This window comes from Coregonus lavaretus (assembly GCF_964263955.1).
Source record: "Coregonus lavaretus genome assembly, chromosome: 7".
In the NCBI taxonomy this organism is placed as follows: Eukaryota; Metazoa; Chordata; class Actinopteri; order Salmoniformes; family Salmonidae; genus Coregonus; species Coregonus lavaretus.
Window position 1 is genome coordinate 58,978,891 of NC_139994.1, and position 15,535 is coordinate 58,994,425.

Genomic DNA, 15,535 nt, shown 5'->3' on the forward strand with positions numbered 1-15,535 from the left:
ACACGTCCGTCATTAATTATTCAAGCTGGGGTGCTTTGGCGCATCTATCTTCAGTTGAATTCAAAATGAGCTCTCGTCTTGGTTTCAGAGCTACCAGGTGGATATTTTCCTTCTCAACTTTTGTCAGACCTCTTGAGTTATCTGTGAAGGACACGCCGTGTTAAACTTTAAATTTGGTTAATTTCCTGGTTCTGTCGGCTGAATTTATTAATGCTAAATAATTCACTGGTCGCAGCGGTTGGCCACTTGAAAGATGAAAGCAACACCTGGAGGAATTGGAGTCCTGCTTCGCTGTGGCGTTGCAGTAGTGAATAACCTTGATGAAGTTCAATGTTTTCTAAGTGGTTTTCAAATACGTGCTCTTTAATAAATGAGATTGTTCCCTGGGGTAACAGCTGGGGAACCAGTTGATTGGACTCCGTTGGACACCAGTATCGTGTTGAACTGAATAGCTCTTGATCGTGACATGTCAATTAACTCACGTCCCATTTAATTCACACATGTAAGTGCTATTATTACAAAGTGGTCGTTGAAAAGTCCTGTGTTGCAGTGATCTGATATCCTGTTGGCAGCATGATGAGACATGATGAATATAAACAGTGTGTAAATACTCTGTCTAGATGAGCTCACCAGATGTGTATGCTAACATTACTCTTCCCAGAAGTGGGGGAACAAGATTTCACAGTGGAGCGCCAGGTTCACTGGCACCAGTATCTCCATTCTTAGACACCTGATAAATGATCAAAACACGAAAACAAAGGAACAAGGGTAAAGGTGAATACAGAGCAACGATATCCGTCCATTGTGTTTGTGTGTAATGCTCAGAGAGTACATAAGACTACTGTTCCAATCAGTTCATTCAGTTCCATTCACTGACCATTTATCTAGTTCCTAAAGGATCATGTTGGATTGTGAAGTTATGATGACATTCATCTTCATCTCATTCAGCAGTGAGGTGAAAGTGATGTGATGTACTGTAGTACTGTAGGTATCAGGAAACTAGACTGTAATCTGACCATACTGGATTTACAGATTATGAACCAGCTTTTACTTTTGGCATTGCGTAACATTAACGGTACGTTGGCGTCTGGGAATGGAACATGGAAACAACATGGAATACCTTTTAGCGTGGTCACAGTTAGCGTGGTCACAGTTAGCACGGTCACAGTTATGGGAAAACCAGAGTAGAACAGGATCAGGCTTGTCTTACAACCCAAGAGAAGATAACACTAACTCCCTAACTACAAGGTGAGGGAATGCCACAGCCCTAGGGGTTAAGGTGTGTGTGTGTGCCTCAGACTGATGGTTACTGTTTTGTGTCTCTCCTATAGATCACCAGAAGCTGGAGAGAGAGGCCAGGATTTGTCGTCTGCTCAAGCACCCTAATATCGGTAAGTCAAATGCCGTAGAAGGCATATTTCTGTGAAGTCTAACATCTGTGAATCAGTGTACCACCTTCAGTTCCTCACTTTCTCGTGTCCTCCACTTCCCTGACCCTGACCTTTTTAACCTCTTCTCTCTCCTTCACCTTTAACCTCTTCCCTCTCCTTCACCTTTAACCTCTTCCCTCTCCGCTTTCTGGTGAATGTGCCAGCTGGCCCTTCACTGGCAGCAGTAAGACAATCACACTGTTATGTCATAATACGCGCGCCCACACACACACAGACAGACCGTCTGTCTCAGTCCTGGCCAGCTCACTGTGCCAGGGAAACTGTTACCATCATCCATGGCTAAGAAAAAGAGTTAGAAAGGAGCAGCCTTTTGCATGTCACAAAAGCAATGTGTCCGTCCCCAAGATGTCTCACGCCTCAGGGAAGTCACCCGGATGAATCCTCCACACACTCTAAACACTTCCCTGTAGACTATCCCCGTTTTGAAGGCAAACAACCTTGATACGCCCAAAGCTATTTTGAAGTGGATCCTGGGTAAATAAGCGTTGTCGTCTCTTGAATGTCTGTTAAATACCAGAACTCGCCCACGTTCCCCCAGTCCCTTGCGTGCTGCCAAGGGACCCACGGAGGCCAAGCCACTGTAATTAAGACCACACTGGGTGGTTTCTCTCTTCCATCACTCCCACTGTTTGTTCTTTGCCGAGAAGAGAAGGATGAGGGGGCGGAAGAACGAGACGATGATAGGGGGTTATTATGTTTGTCTGTTGTCGATGAGAAGACTTGGCGATAAAACGTGAGAGACCATTGGAGGAAGAGTGTGGTTTGGGTGGCCATGTGTCTATACCTCAGTCCTGGAGCTATTATTATTACAGGACACCAGATAAGACAGGAGAAATACACCAGATAGGACAGACTGACCCTAGCCCCCAGGCACATAGACTATTGCAGCATAGATACTGGAGACTGAGACAGGGGGAGTTGGGGGACACTGTGGCCCTGTCCGGACAGGGCCAACCAGGCAGGATATATAACCCACCCACTTTGCCAAAGCACAGCCCCCACACCACTAGAGGGATATCAACAGACCACCAACTTGCTACCCTGAGACAAGGCTGAATATAGCCCACGAAGATCTCCTCCAGCGCACAAGCCCGAGGGGACGCAAGACCGGACAGGAAGATCACGTCAGTGACTCAAACCACTCAAGTCGTGTATAGCGAAAAAAGCCTGGCACGACATGACGCACCCCTCTTAGGGACGGCATGGAAGAGCACTAGTAAGCCAGTGACTTAGTCCCCGTAATAGGGTCAGAGGCAGAGAATCCCACTGGAGAGAGGGGAGCCGGCCAGGCAGAGACAGCAAGGGCGGTTCGTCACTGGGCAAGGCTACACTCAATCATAGCACCTACTGAAGAGATGAGTCTTCAGTAAAGACTTAAAGGTCATGACCGAGTCTGCGTCTCTCACATGGACAGGCAGACCATTCCATCAAAATGTAGCTCTATAGGAGAAAGCCCTGCCTCCAGCTGTTTACTTAGAAATTATAGGAACAATAAAGAGGCCTGCGTCTTGTGACCGTAGGTGTAGGTATGTACAGAAGGACCAAATCTGAGAGAGAGGTAGGAGCAGGTCCATGTAATGCTTTGTAGGTTAGCAGTAAAACCTTGAAATCAGCCCTAGCCTTAACAGAAAGCTAGAGGCTTTCACTGGAGTAATATTATATATTTTTGGGGTTCTAGTCAAGATTCTAGCAGCCGTGTTTAGCACTAACTAAAGTTTATTTAGTGCGTTATCCAGCTAGCCGGAGAGTAGAGCATTGCATTAGTCTAATCTAGAAGTGACAAAAGCATGGATGATCTTTTCAGCATACATTTTGGACAAAAACTTTCAAGCCTTGAAATATTCTTGATATGTTCATCAAAAGAGATATCAGGGTCCAGAGTAACACAGAGGTCCTTCAGTTTTATTTGAGACGACTGTACAACCATCAAGATTACATGTCAGATCTAACAGGAATGCAGGATAACAGGAATAATAATAATATGCCATTTAGCAGACGCTTTTATCCAAAGCGATTTACAGTCATGCGTGCATACATTTTGTGTATGGGTGGTCCCGGGGATCGAACCCACTACCTTGGCTTTACAAGCGCCGTGCTCTACCAGCTGAGCTACAGAGGACCAGGGTAACAGGAATGCAGGGTAACAGGAATGCCTAGCATGATGGATTACTGTCCTGTCTATTGAGTTATAATGCTACGTATCTAAATAATCTGTCAGGTTTCATAATGTATCCTCATAGGGCTATTTTATTTTTCCCTGACCTCTTTACCTTACCCTTTTCCCGTCTCTCTCCCCCATCTCTCTCTCTCCCTTCCTCCATTCTGAAGGTCAGTTACTGCCATCCATCTGTATAATATCACCCAGGGAAGTGGTTTTCCTCTTGTGTGTTAATTACACTGATGGCTGGCTAATTGGTTGTACCATATGAACCTAACATATCAACCATGGCAAGGTCTCCTGATGGTCGTCCCTCTCCAATGGTTATGTTCATCTGTGCAGAGGATCAGGCCCAAATAGCTGGGTGTGTGACACATGTTCAGAGACCCAAAAGCCTAAGAATAGAACAAAGATTTGTCTGGGCCGGTTGACCATTGGACCTGTCCTGCTGACCAATTGAAACACAGTAATGCCTGATGGTGGTTGTTGCCTGCATAGCTCTTACCAGGATTTGGCATTAAGATGCTGTAGGACATCGTGGTTATAGAATGACATGTATCAAGGCAGACTGCTCCAAATACAGTTCACTGAGCTCTCTGCAGGTTCACATTTCAACAGGAAACATGTATTTATACGTCCTGTATTATGTGTCACAGTCGTATAGAAACGTTCTGTACACTATAGGACGTGATATTTATGTGGTTAAGCATTTAGAATTGATTGAGGTGTTGGGAACGGGATGATATCGTACAATACATCAACAAGACGTCTCCTGACACATAAAAGGAAATATCCATTGAAGAAGTTTGGGATGTGTATTTCCATTGATGTAAAAGCTGCTGTATTGTGTTCTGTGTCTCAGTAAGATGAATGGGGAGTTTGTATGGCCTCCGAGGTTTATTATGGATTCAATTGAATTGAGTCAGGCAGGAGTGAGGACGTTTAAATCAGGGTCATTTGTGTAATGGATGAGTTTCTCTTCCTCACTGACTTTTTTCTTTGCCTGCCTGCCGGGCACAAACACACAGTCACGCAGGCACACACACTACACACACACACACACAGTCACGCAGGCACACAGCCAAGCAGCGGACTACACACACAGACTGGATGACTAAATGGTTTCGTCTGAAGGGCATCATTTCTAATCAGACTTTTATTTTCTCTCTCTCTCTCACTTTCCCTCTCGCTCTCTCTCTCTCTCACTTCCCATATCTCTCTCTCTCTTTCTCTCACTTCCCCTCTCTCGCTCTCTCTCCCACAGTGAGGCTCCATGACAGCATATCAGAGGAGGGATTCCACTACCTGGTCTTTGACTTGTAAGTACAATGTGTCTTTCTATATAACCCACCTCCGACCCCAACCGTCCAACCAGTGGTGTATAACCCACCATCGACCCCAACCATCCAACCAGTGGTGTATAACCCACCATCGACCCCAACCATCCAACCAGTGGTGTATAACCCACCATCATAAAAAGTTAATAGGTTAATTGGGTTAATCATTCTAACCCACATTTAGAAGAGATTAAGAGGATGAATCTGATCACTGTAGAGACACATAGTGTGGCTCTTCAAATACACACACACACACACACACACACACACAGGTCATGAGCTCAGCTCAGGTAAGGTAAACAAAGCTGGTGAGCATTTCCACCAGAGCCAATCACAGGACGGTGTTGTCCTCCTGTCAGTGGGGCATCATGGGAGATTAGCAGCGGGCATGTTCCCCTGATGTCCTCCTCCTCCATCTGTCTCATGTCCTCACTCCCCCTGCTCTCCTCCCCAAACACACTCTCTCCATCACTGCTTTTTCACAGAATTGTCTTATTCAATGGTTTTGTTTGTATGAATTTATATTATATGACACTACACAGGAGTCAGTGATGTTTATTTATGAACATACAGTGAGGGAAAAAAGTATTTGATCCCCTGCTGATTTTGTACGTTTGCCCACTGACAAAGAAATGATCAGTCTATAATTTTAATTGTAGGTTTATTTGAACAGTGAGAGACAGAATAACAACAAAAAAATCAAGAAAAACGCATGTAAAAAATGTTAGAAATTAATTTGCATTTTAATGAGGGAAATAAGTATTTGACCCCCTCTCAATCAGAAAGATTTCTGGCTCCCAGGTGTCTTTTATAGAGGTAACGAGCTGAGATTAGGAGCACACTCTTAAAGGGAGTGCTCCTAATCTCAGTTTGTTACCTGTATAAAAGACACCTTTCCACAGAAGCAAGCAATCAATCAATCAGATTCCAAACTCTCCACCATGGCCAAGACCAAAGAGCTCTCCAAGGATGTCAGGGACAAGATTGTAGACCTACACAAAGCTGGAATGGGCTACAAGACCATCGCCAAGCAGCTTGGTGAGAAGGTGACAACAGTTGGTGCGATTATTCTCAAATGGAAGAAACACAAAATAACTGTCAATCTCCCTCGGCCTAGGGCTCCATGCAAGATCTCACCTCGTGGAGTTCCAATGATCATGAGAATGGTGAGGAATCAGCCCAGAACAACACGGGATGATCTTGTCAATGATCTCAAGGCAGCTGGGACCATAGTCACCAAGAAAACAATTGGTAACACACTACGCCGTGAAGGACTGAAATCCTGCAGTGCCCGCAAGGTCCCCCTGCTCAAGAAAGCACATATACAGGCCCGTCTGAAGTTTGCCAATGAACATCTGAATGATTCAGAGGAGAACTGGGTGAAAGTGTTGTGGTCAGATGAGACCAAAATTGAGCTCTTTGGCATCAACTCAATTCGCCGTGTTTGGAGGAGGAGGAATGCTGCCTATGACCCCAAGAACACCATCCCCACCATCAAACATGGAGTTGGAAACAATATGCTTTGGGGGTGTTTTTCTGCTAAGGGGACAGGACAACTTCACCGCATCAAAGGGACGATGGACGGGGCCATGTACCGTCAAATCCTGGGAGAGAACCTCCTTTCCTCAGCCAGGGCATTGAAAATGGGTCGTGGATGGGTATTCCAGCATGACAATGACCCAAAACACACGGCCAAGGCAACAAAGGAGTGGCTCAAGAAGAAGCACATTAAGGTCCTGGAGTGGCCTAGCCAGTCTCCAGACCTTAATCCCATAGAAAATCTGTGGCGGGAGCTGAAGGTTCGAGTTGCCAAACGTCAGCCTCGAAACCTTAATGACTTGGAGAAGATCTGCAAAGAGGAGTGGGACAAAATCCCTCCTTAGATGTGTGCAAACCTGGTGGCCAACTACAAGAAACGTCTGACCTCTGTGATTGCCAACAAGGGTTTTGCCACCAAGTAATAAGTCACGTTTTGCAGAGGGGTCAAATACTTATTTCCCTCATTAAAATGCAAATCAATTTATAACATTTTTGACATGTGTTTTTCTGGATTTTTTTGTTGTTATTCTGTCTTTCACAGTTAAAATAAACCTACCATTAAAATTATAGACTGATCATTTCTTTGTCAGTGGGCAAGCGTACAAAATCAGCAGGGGATCAAGTACTTTTTTCCCTCACTGTATATGCTGTACTGTATGAGTACTGTGTATTCAGCTCTTTGCTACACCATGTTCCTTGGTTGTATGCACACTGTAAATGTAGTCATTGTTAGATAAACCTGAATACTGTTTATATTTCCACCATGTGTGTGTCTCTCCAGAAGCTCTCCAGGCTTGGGAATAACTAACACAGATCCGTAGATGACCTCTCCTAACATCTGTTCACCTTTTACCATCTTCCCTTCAGCATCTGTTCACCTTTTACCATCTTCCCTTCAGCAACTCGCTCTTTCTTTTCTCTGTTGTCTTGTCACTTCACTGCTCCCTTCTGGGGAATTTACATAACCAAAGGAAAGGAAGGATACATCACACATAAACGCAACATGTAAAGTGTTGGTCCCATGTTTCATGAGCTGAAATAAATGATCCCAGAAATGTTCCATAAGCACAAAAAGCTTATTTCTCTCAAATTTTCCTTTGCCAATGTAATGTAATCCATCCACCTGACAGGTCTGGCATATCAAGAAGCTGATTAAACCGCATGATCATTACACAGGTGCACCTTGTGCTGGGGACAATAAAAGGCCACTTAAAAATGTGCAGTTTTATCATAATGCCACAGATGTCTCAAGTTTTGAGGGAGTGTTCAATTGACATGCTAACTGCAGGAATGTCCACCAGAGCTCTTGCTAGAGAATTGAATGTACATTTTCTCTAGCATAAGCCGCCTCCAACGTTGTTTTAGAGAATTTGGCAGTACGTCCAACCGGCCTCACAACCGCAGACCACGTGTAACCACGCCAGCCCAGGACATCCACATCCGGATGTCTGAGACCAGCCACCCGGATAGCTGATGAAACTGAGGAGTATTTCTGCATGTAATAAGCCCTTTTGTAGGGAAAAACTCATTCTGATTGGCTGGGCATGGCTCCCCAGTGGGTGTGCCTGGCTCCCAAGTGGGTAGGTCTATGTCCTCCCAGGCCCACCCATGGCTGCGCCCCTGCTCAGTCATGTGAAATCCATAGATAAGGGCCTAATGAAGGTGGCCTCAAAAGAAATGAAGTCGCACTAAACATGTACACACACACACACAGATGCGCGCTATCCTGAGGGAAGCCCTCCAGGCAGTTTATGTGCCTGCCCTACACTGGGGGGCAATTGCCCTACACCGGGGGGGGAAGTGTCCTTATTTTAACCCCCTAAGGTCTTGAACTGTTTATGCGCCCCCACGGAAATCTAATTAGCGTAATAAAAACATCCCCATAAAACTCTGTCAGTTTAAGCTAGAGAAATCTTTTTTTGCATTGGAATGCGTCTCAATCCACCGCATCCGCCTACGTAACACCGCCGTATCTGTGGTGAAAGGTAAAAGGTGAGACATCTTCTTCTTCTCTCCGTTTTGCTCTTCGACCCTCGTCTTGGGATTTGTCTGAAGTCGGTACAGCCGATCTGTCATCTTCTGTATGTAGAGTTTGGGGTACATACTAATAAGTCCCCTCTGTGTAAAGGTGAGACTCTCACAAACGCATGTTGTTTTGGAATGCATGGAAGTATACTGTATGGAGACTGTTTAGTGACAAAAATAAATCAAACCAAATTGTATTTGTCACATGCGCCAAATACAACAGGTGTAGACCTTACCATGAAATGCTTACTTACAAGCCCTTAACCAACAATGCAGTTCAAGAAATAGAGTTAAGAAAATAATTACTAAATGAACTAAAGTTTTAAAAAATATATAAAAAATAAGTAACACAATAAAATAACAATAATGAGGCTATATACAGGGGGTACCGGTACAGAGTCAATGTACGGGGGTACAGGTTAGTCAAGGTAATTTGTACATGTAGGTAGGGGTAAAGTGACTATGCATAGATAATAAACAGCAAGTAGCAGCAGTGTAAAAACAAAGGGGGGGAGGTGTCACTGTAAATAGTCCGGGTGACCATTTGATTAGTTGTTCAGCAGTCTTATGGCTTGGGGGTAGAAGCTGTTAAGGAGTCTATTGGAACTAGACTTGGCGCTCCGGTACCACTTTCTGTGCGGTAGCAGAGAGAACAGTCTATGACTTGGGTGACTGGAGTATTTGACAATTTTTTTGGGCCTTCCTCTGACACTGCCTAGTATTTAAGTCTTGGATGGCAGGATGCTTGGGCTGTACGCACTACTCTTTATAGCCTTACGGTCGAATGCCGAGCAGTTGCCATACCAGGCGGTGATGCAACCAGTCAGGATGCTCTCGATGGTGCAGCTGTGTAACTTTATGAGGATCTGGGAACCCATGCCAAATCTTTTCAGTCTCCTGAGGGGAAAAAGGCATTGTCGTGCCCTCTTCACAACTTTCTTGGTGTGTTTGGACCATGATAGTTTATTGGTGATGTGGACACCAAGGAACTTGAAGCTCTTGACCCGCTCAACTACAGCCCTGTCGATGTGAATGGGTGCGTGTTCGGTTCTCCTTTTCCTGTAGTCCATGATCATCTCCTTTGTCTTGCTCACGTTGAGGAAGAGGTTGTTGTCCTTGCACCACACTGCCAGGTCTCTGACCTCCTCCCTATAGGCTGTCTCATCGTTGTCGGTGATCAGGCCTACCACCGATGTGTCGTCAGCAAATGTAATGATGATGTTGGATGTCGTGCTTGGCCACGAAGTCGTGGGTGAACAGGGAGTACAGGAGGGGACTAAGCATGCACCCCTGAGGGACCCCCGTGTTGAGGATCAGCGTGGCAGATGTGTTGTTGCCTACCCTTACCACCTGGGGGTAGCCCATCAGGAAATCCAGGATCCAGTTGCAGAGGAAGGTGTTTAGTCCCAGGGTCCTTAGCTTAGTGATGAGCTTTGTGGGCACTATGGTGTTGAACGCTGAGCTCTAATCAATAAACAGCATTTTCATATAGGTTTTCCTTTTGTCCAGGTGGGAAAGGGCAGTGTGGAGTGCGATTGAGATTGCGTCATCTGTTGGGGCGGTATGCGAATTGGAGGTGGGTCTACGGTTTCTGGGATGATGGTGTTGATGTGAGCCGTGACCAGCCTTTCAAAGCACTGCATGGCTACTGATGTGAGTGCTATGGGACGGTAGTCATTTAGGCACGTTACCTTCACTTTCTTGGGCACAGGAACTATGGTGGTCTGCTTGAAACATGTAGGTATTACAGACTCGGTCAGGGAGTGGTTGAAAATGTCAGTGAAGTCACTTGCCAGTTGGTCCGTGCATGCTCTGAGTACACGTCCTGGTATTCCGTCCCGCCCCGCAGCCTTGTGAATGTTTACCTGTTTAAAGGGCTTGCTCACATCGGCTGCGGAAAGCGTGATCACACAGTCGTCCGGAACAGCTGGTGCTTTCATGCATGCTTCAGTGTTGCTTGCCTTGACGCAAGCATTTACATTTTGAAATTTTAGTAATTTAGCAGACGCTCTTATCCAGAGCGACTTAGTTAGTGAGTGCATACATTTTCATACTGACCCCCCCGTGAGCATAAAAGGCATTTAGCCCATCTGATAGGCTCGCGTCACTGGGCAGCTTGTGGCTGGGTTTCCCTTTGTAGTCCGTAATAGTTTGCAAGCCCTGCCACATCCGACGAGCGTCAGAGCTGGTGTAGTAGAATTTTCAATCTTAGTGCTGTATTGACGCTTTGCCTGCTTGATTGTTCGTCTGAGGGCATAGCAGGATTTCTTATAAGCGTCCGGATTAGTGTCCCGCTTCTTGAAAGCGGCAGCTCTAGCCTTTAGCTCGGTGCGGATGTTGCCTGTAATCTATGGCTTCTGGTTGGGATATGTACGTACGGTCACTGTGGGGACGACGTCGTCGATGGACTTATTGATGAAGCCTTATACAGCTCGTTGAGTGCGGTCTTAGTGCCAGCATCGGTTTCTGGTGGTGAATAGACGGCTACGAAATATATATATGAAAACTCTCTTGGTAGATAGTGTGGTCTACAGCTTATCATGAGATACTCTACCTCAGGTGAGCAATACCTTGAGACTACCTTAATATTAGACATCGTGCACCAGCTGTTATTGACAAATAGACACACACCCCTACCCCTCATCTTACCGGACGTAGCTGTTCTGTTCTGCCGATGCACGGAAATCCCAGCCAACTGTATATTATTCGTGTCGGCGTTCAGCCACGACTCTGTGTTTTTAATGTCCCGTTGGTAGGATGGGCTCGAACGGAACTCATCCAGTTTATTCTCCAGTGATTACATGTTGGGCAATAGAACGGATGGTAGAGGCGGTTTACTCACTCGCTGACGAATTCTCACAAGGCACCCTGATCTCCGCTCCCTGTATTTCCGTATTTTCTTCATGCGAATGATGGGGATTTGGGCCTTGTCTGGGAGCAACATTATATCCTTTGCATCAGACTCATTAAAGAAAAAATCTTTGTCCAGTTCGAGGTGAGTAATCGCTGTTCTGATATACAGAAGCTCTTTTCAGTCATAAGAGATGGTAGCATCAACATTATGTACAAAATAAGTTGCAAACAATGTGAAAAAACACAGAAAATAGCACAATTATCTCTCTCGGATATAGGACAGACACTTCAGAACAAACTTCCTTTAGATTTTTGTTGGGGGACTATCTGTTGTTCCATGTAGTGAATTCGTTATTCAATGCGTTTGTATGGGCTAATAGCAATAAGGCCAAATAACATTTTTCATCAAATATTTTTTTAAATATTGTTTTGATACTTCAAGTGGTCTTAAAATTCAAAATCAAAGAGCAAAATGATCCTTGGTATGACCTTCTTAAAACAATTCCATATAGAAACACACACCCCTCCCTTGGCTTAGACTGTTCAGTGCCAAAAATAAGGGGTTAAATACATGCAAAAAAATATATAAATTGTTTCCTGATCTTTCTTGTATCTCTCAGATATAGGACAGAAACTTGAGAACAATTTTCCTTTTGATTTTTTGGGGGACAATCTGTTGTTCCATATAATTAATGTGTTATTCAATCCGTTTGTATGGGCTAATAGCAAGGCCAAAAATATATTTTAATCAAATAATTTTTTAAATATAGATATTTGATACTTCAAGGGGTCGTAAAATTCATGACCTTCTTAAAACAATTCTATATAGCTTAGTGGTACCCATTCTAAAATGGAGGCTATGCACCAATGGAGGCTATGCACAATAGGTATCAAAGTGGGCTGGATAGTCCCTGTCCCTCAGTCCCTGTCCCTCAGTCCTCTATAGAGCTAGCCTATGTTCAGGCTGGATAGTCCCTGTCCCTCAGTCCCTGTCCCTCAGTCCTCTATAGAGCTAGCCTATGTTCAGGCTGGATAGTCCCTGTCCCTCAGTCCCTGTCCCTCAGTCCTCTATAGAGCTAGCCTATGTTCAGGCTGGATAGTCCCTGTCCCTCAGTCCCTGTCCCTCAGTCCTCTATAGAGCTAGCCTATGTTCAGGCTGGATAGTCCCTGTCCCTCAGTCCTCTATAGAGCTAGCCTATGTTCAGGCTGGATAGTCCCTGTCCCTCAGTCCCTGTCCCTCAGTCCTCTATAGAAGTAGCCTATGTTCAGGCTGGATAGTCCCTGTCCCTCAGTCCCTGTCCCTCAGTCCTCTATAGAGCTAGCCTATGTTCAGGCTGGATAGTCCCTGTCCCTCAGTCCCTGTCCCTCAGTCCTCTATAGAGCTAGCCTATGTTCAGGCTGGATAGTCCCTGTCCCTCAGTCCCTGTCCCTCAGTCCTCTATAGAGCTAGCCTATGTTCAGGCTGGATAGTCCCTGTCCCTCAGTCCCTGTCCCTCAGTCCTCTATAGAGCTAGCCTATGTTCAGGCTGGATAGTCCCTGTCCCTCAGTCCCTGTCCCTCAGTCCTCTATAGAGCTAGCCTATGTTCAGGCTGGATAGTCCCTGTCCCTCAGTCCCTGTCCCTCAGTCCTCTATAGAGCTAGCCTATGTTCAGGCTGGATAGTCCCTGTCCCTCAGTCCCTGTCCCTCAGTCCTCTATAGAAGTAGCCTATGTTCAGGTTGGATAGTCCCTGTCCCTCAGTCCCTGTCCCTCAGTCCTCTATAGAGCTAGCCTATGTTCAGGCTGGATAGTCCCTGTGTCATAACCTTAATCTCAGTCTTCTATAGAAGTAGCCTATGTTTAATAAGTAGGGACCAGAGTTTTTCCTGAACATGTGACCTGACAATGAAAATCTCTCAGAACTAGTTAAAACCTAGAACTGCCCCAGAGGCCCCTAGTTAAAGCCTAGAACTGCCCCAGAGGCCCCTAGTTAAAGCCTAGAACTGCCCCAGGGGCCCCTAGTTAAAGCCTAGAACTGCCCCAGAGGCCCCTAGTTAAAGCCTAGAACTGCCCCAGAGGCCCCTAGTTAAAGCCTAGAACTGCCCCAGAGGCCCCTAGTTAAAGCCTAGAACTGCCCCAGAGGCCCCTAGTTAAAGCCTAGAACTGCCCCAGAGGCCCCTAGTTAAAGCCTAGAACTGCCCCAGAGGCCCCTAGTTAAAGCCTAGAACTGCCCCAGAGGCCCCTAGTTAAAGCCTAGAACTGCCCCAGAGGCCCCTAGTTAAAGCCTAGAACTGCCCCAGAGGCCCCTAGTTAAAACCTAGAACTGCCCCAGAGGCCCCTAGTTAAAGCCTAGAACTGCCCCAGAGGCCCCTAGTTAAGTGCCCCAGAGTTTGGACATCTGAGGTAATCTGGTCTAGAGGGGACACATTACAGTATTGATTTAGAGTACTGTTTGCCTGGCCTCTTATAAATCAGTTGGTTTGAACCCTAACCTTTTGACCTGAGTGATTTGATTAGTGTTCCTTTTTTTTTTTTTTTTTTTTTTTTTTTTTTCACCTTTATTTAACCAGGTAAGCCAGTTGAGAACAGGTTCTCATTTACAACTGCGACCTGGCCAAGATAAAGCAAAGTAGTGCAATAAAAACAACACAGAGTTACATATGGGGTAAAAAACATAAAGTCAAAAATACAACAGAAAATATATATACAGTGTGTGCAAATGTAGCAAGTTATGGAGGTAAGGCAATAAATAGGCTATATTCCTTCACTACAGCTCTCTCTCTCGATCTCCCCTGTGTTTCTCTATATACTCTCTCATCATCGCATATTAGCTCCATATTTCAAAATTTTTGGACGCGCAGATCAATATCACTTCAGAAGAAAACCATTACCAAGACCGTTACTTCCTCTCTCTTTTGCTCTCTCTCTACCAGTCCCTCGTGTATTGGTAGCAGTTTGGCGGTGTTTAATTTGATAGCTGTAAGGGGAATCGGTTCCAATATATTTGAAATGCTGCATTTAATTTGACTAATGGTCGGTAAAAAAAAAAATCTGCGGAGATGAGTGAATTAAAGGGATGAAAGCTTTTCTCTATTTTTACCCCAAAAAACCAATGACAACAAACAATAAGACCGTAATGAGGCTAAATCACATTGACCATGGATAGAATACTTTTATTATATCCACCTGCCTGCCTTTAATATTTTAATGTGTTCCTCCATTCAATGAACGACCACTTCTTACTACTGCATTATATGGAGAGAGAAAATTGAAAGCATTGCGAGAATGCATTTGACAATGCCTGTGGTGTGTCTGATGTGACAGTAGGCCAGAGAAAGGTTGTTTGGATAGAGCTTTGGGGACAATGACTTTGACAAACCTTTCATGCAAAACAATAGTGCTTACATATAGAGAAAAATAGCATGTATTGTGCAGCAGTAGTTTACATTTAGGAGCAGAAAATTAGGCATAGGCAAAAAAAGAAACTAAAGTCGGATTCAAATTGGAGAGACTTTATCAAATGGATGGGAATTAAAAATAGAGATGCGAAAGTCTGAACAAATTTACTTTGAGAGATATTTGAGATTAACTGTTGTGACCTCCTTCAGTTCCCTATAACCTTTAGCATGAAATTATGGCGTAGGCTAATAATAAGTGTGTGTGAGTGTGTGTGTCATGTACAGTTGAAGTCGGAAGTTTACATACACCTTAGCCAAAAACATTTAAACTCAGTTTTTCACATTTCCTGACAATTAAATCCTAGTAAAAATTCCCTGTCTTAGGTCAATTAGGATCAACACTTTATTTTAAGAATGTCAAATGTCAGAATAATAGTAGAGAATTATTTATTTCAGCTTTTATTTATTTCATCACATTCCCAGTGGATCAGAAGTTTACATACACTCTATTAGTATTTGTTAAGATTGCCTTTAAATTGTTTAACTTGGGTCAAACATTTCGGGTAGCCTTCCACAAGCTTCCCACACTAAGTTGGGTGAATTTTGGCCCATTCCTCCTGATAGAGCTGGTGTAACTGAGTCAGGTTTGTAGGCCTCCTTGCTCGCACACGCTTTTTCAGTTCTGCCCACAAATTGTCTATAGGATTGAGGTCAGGGCTTTGTGATGGCCACTCCAATACCTTGACTTTGTTGTCCTTAAGCCATTTTGCCACAAATTTGGAAGTATGCTTGGGG

The 15,535-nt window shown here is 44.7% G+C and overlaps 1 protein-coding gene across 11 annotated transcripts in view; it reads left to right on the forward strand.

Annotated features, from left to right (window-relative positions):
- The window catches only part of LOC311132134 (calcium/calmodulin-dependent protein kinase type II delta chain-like), a 107,918-nt gene that overhangs the window by 56,277 nt on the left and 36,106 nt on the right, over positions 1-15,535 (forward strand). For all 11 annotated transcript variants that reach the window (XM_084165343.1, XM_084165347.1, XM_084165352.1 and 8 more), the window contains exons 3-4: positions 1,332-1,391; positions 4,874-4,928. In XM_084165343.1, the coding sequence (XP_084021469.1) occupies positions 1,332-1,391; positions 4,874-4,928 (115 nt within the window). The remainder of the gene's footprint in view (positions 1-1,331; positions 1,392-4,873; positions 4,929-15,535) is intronic.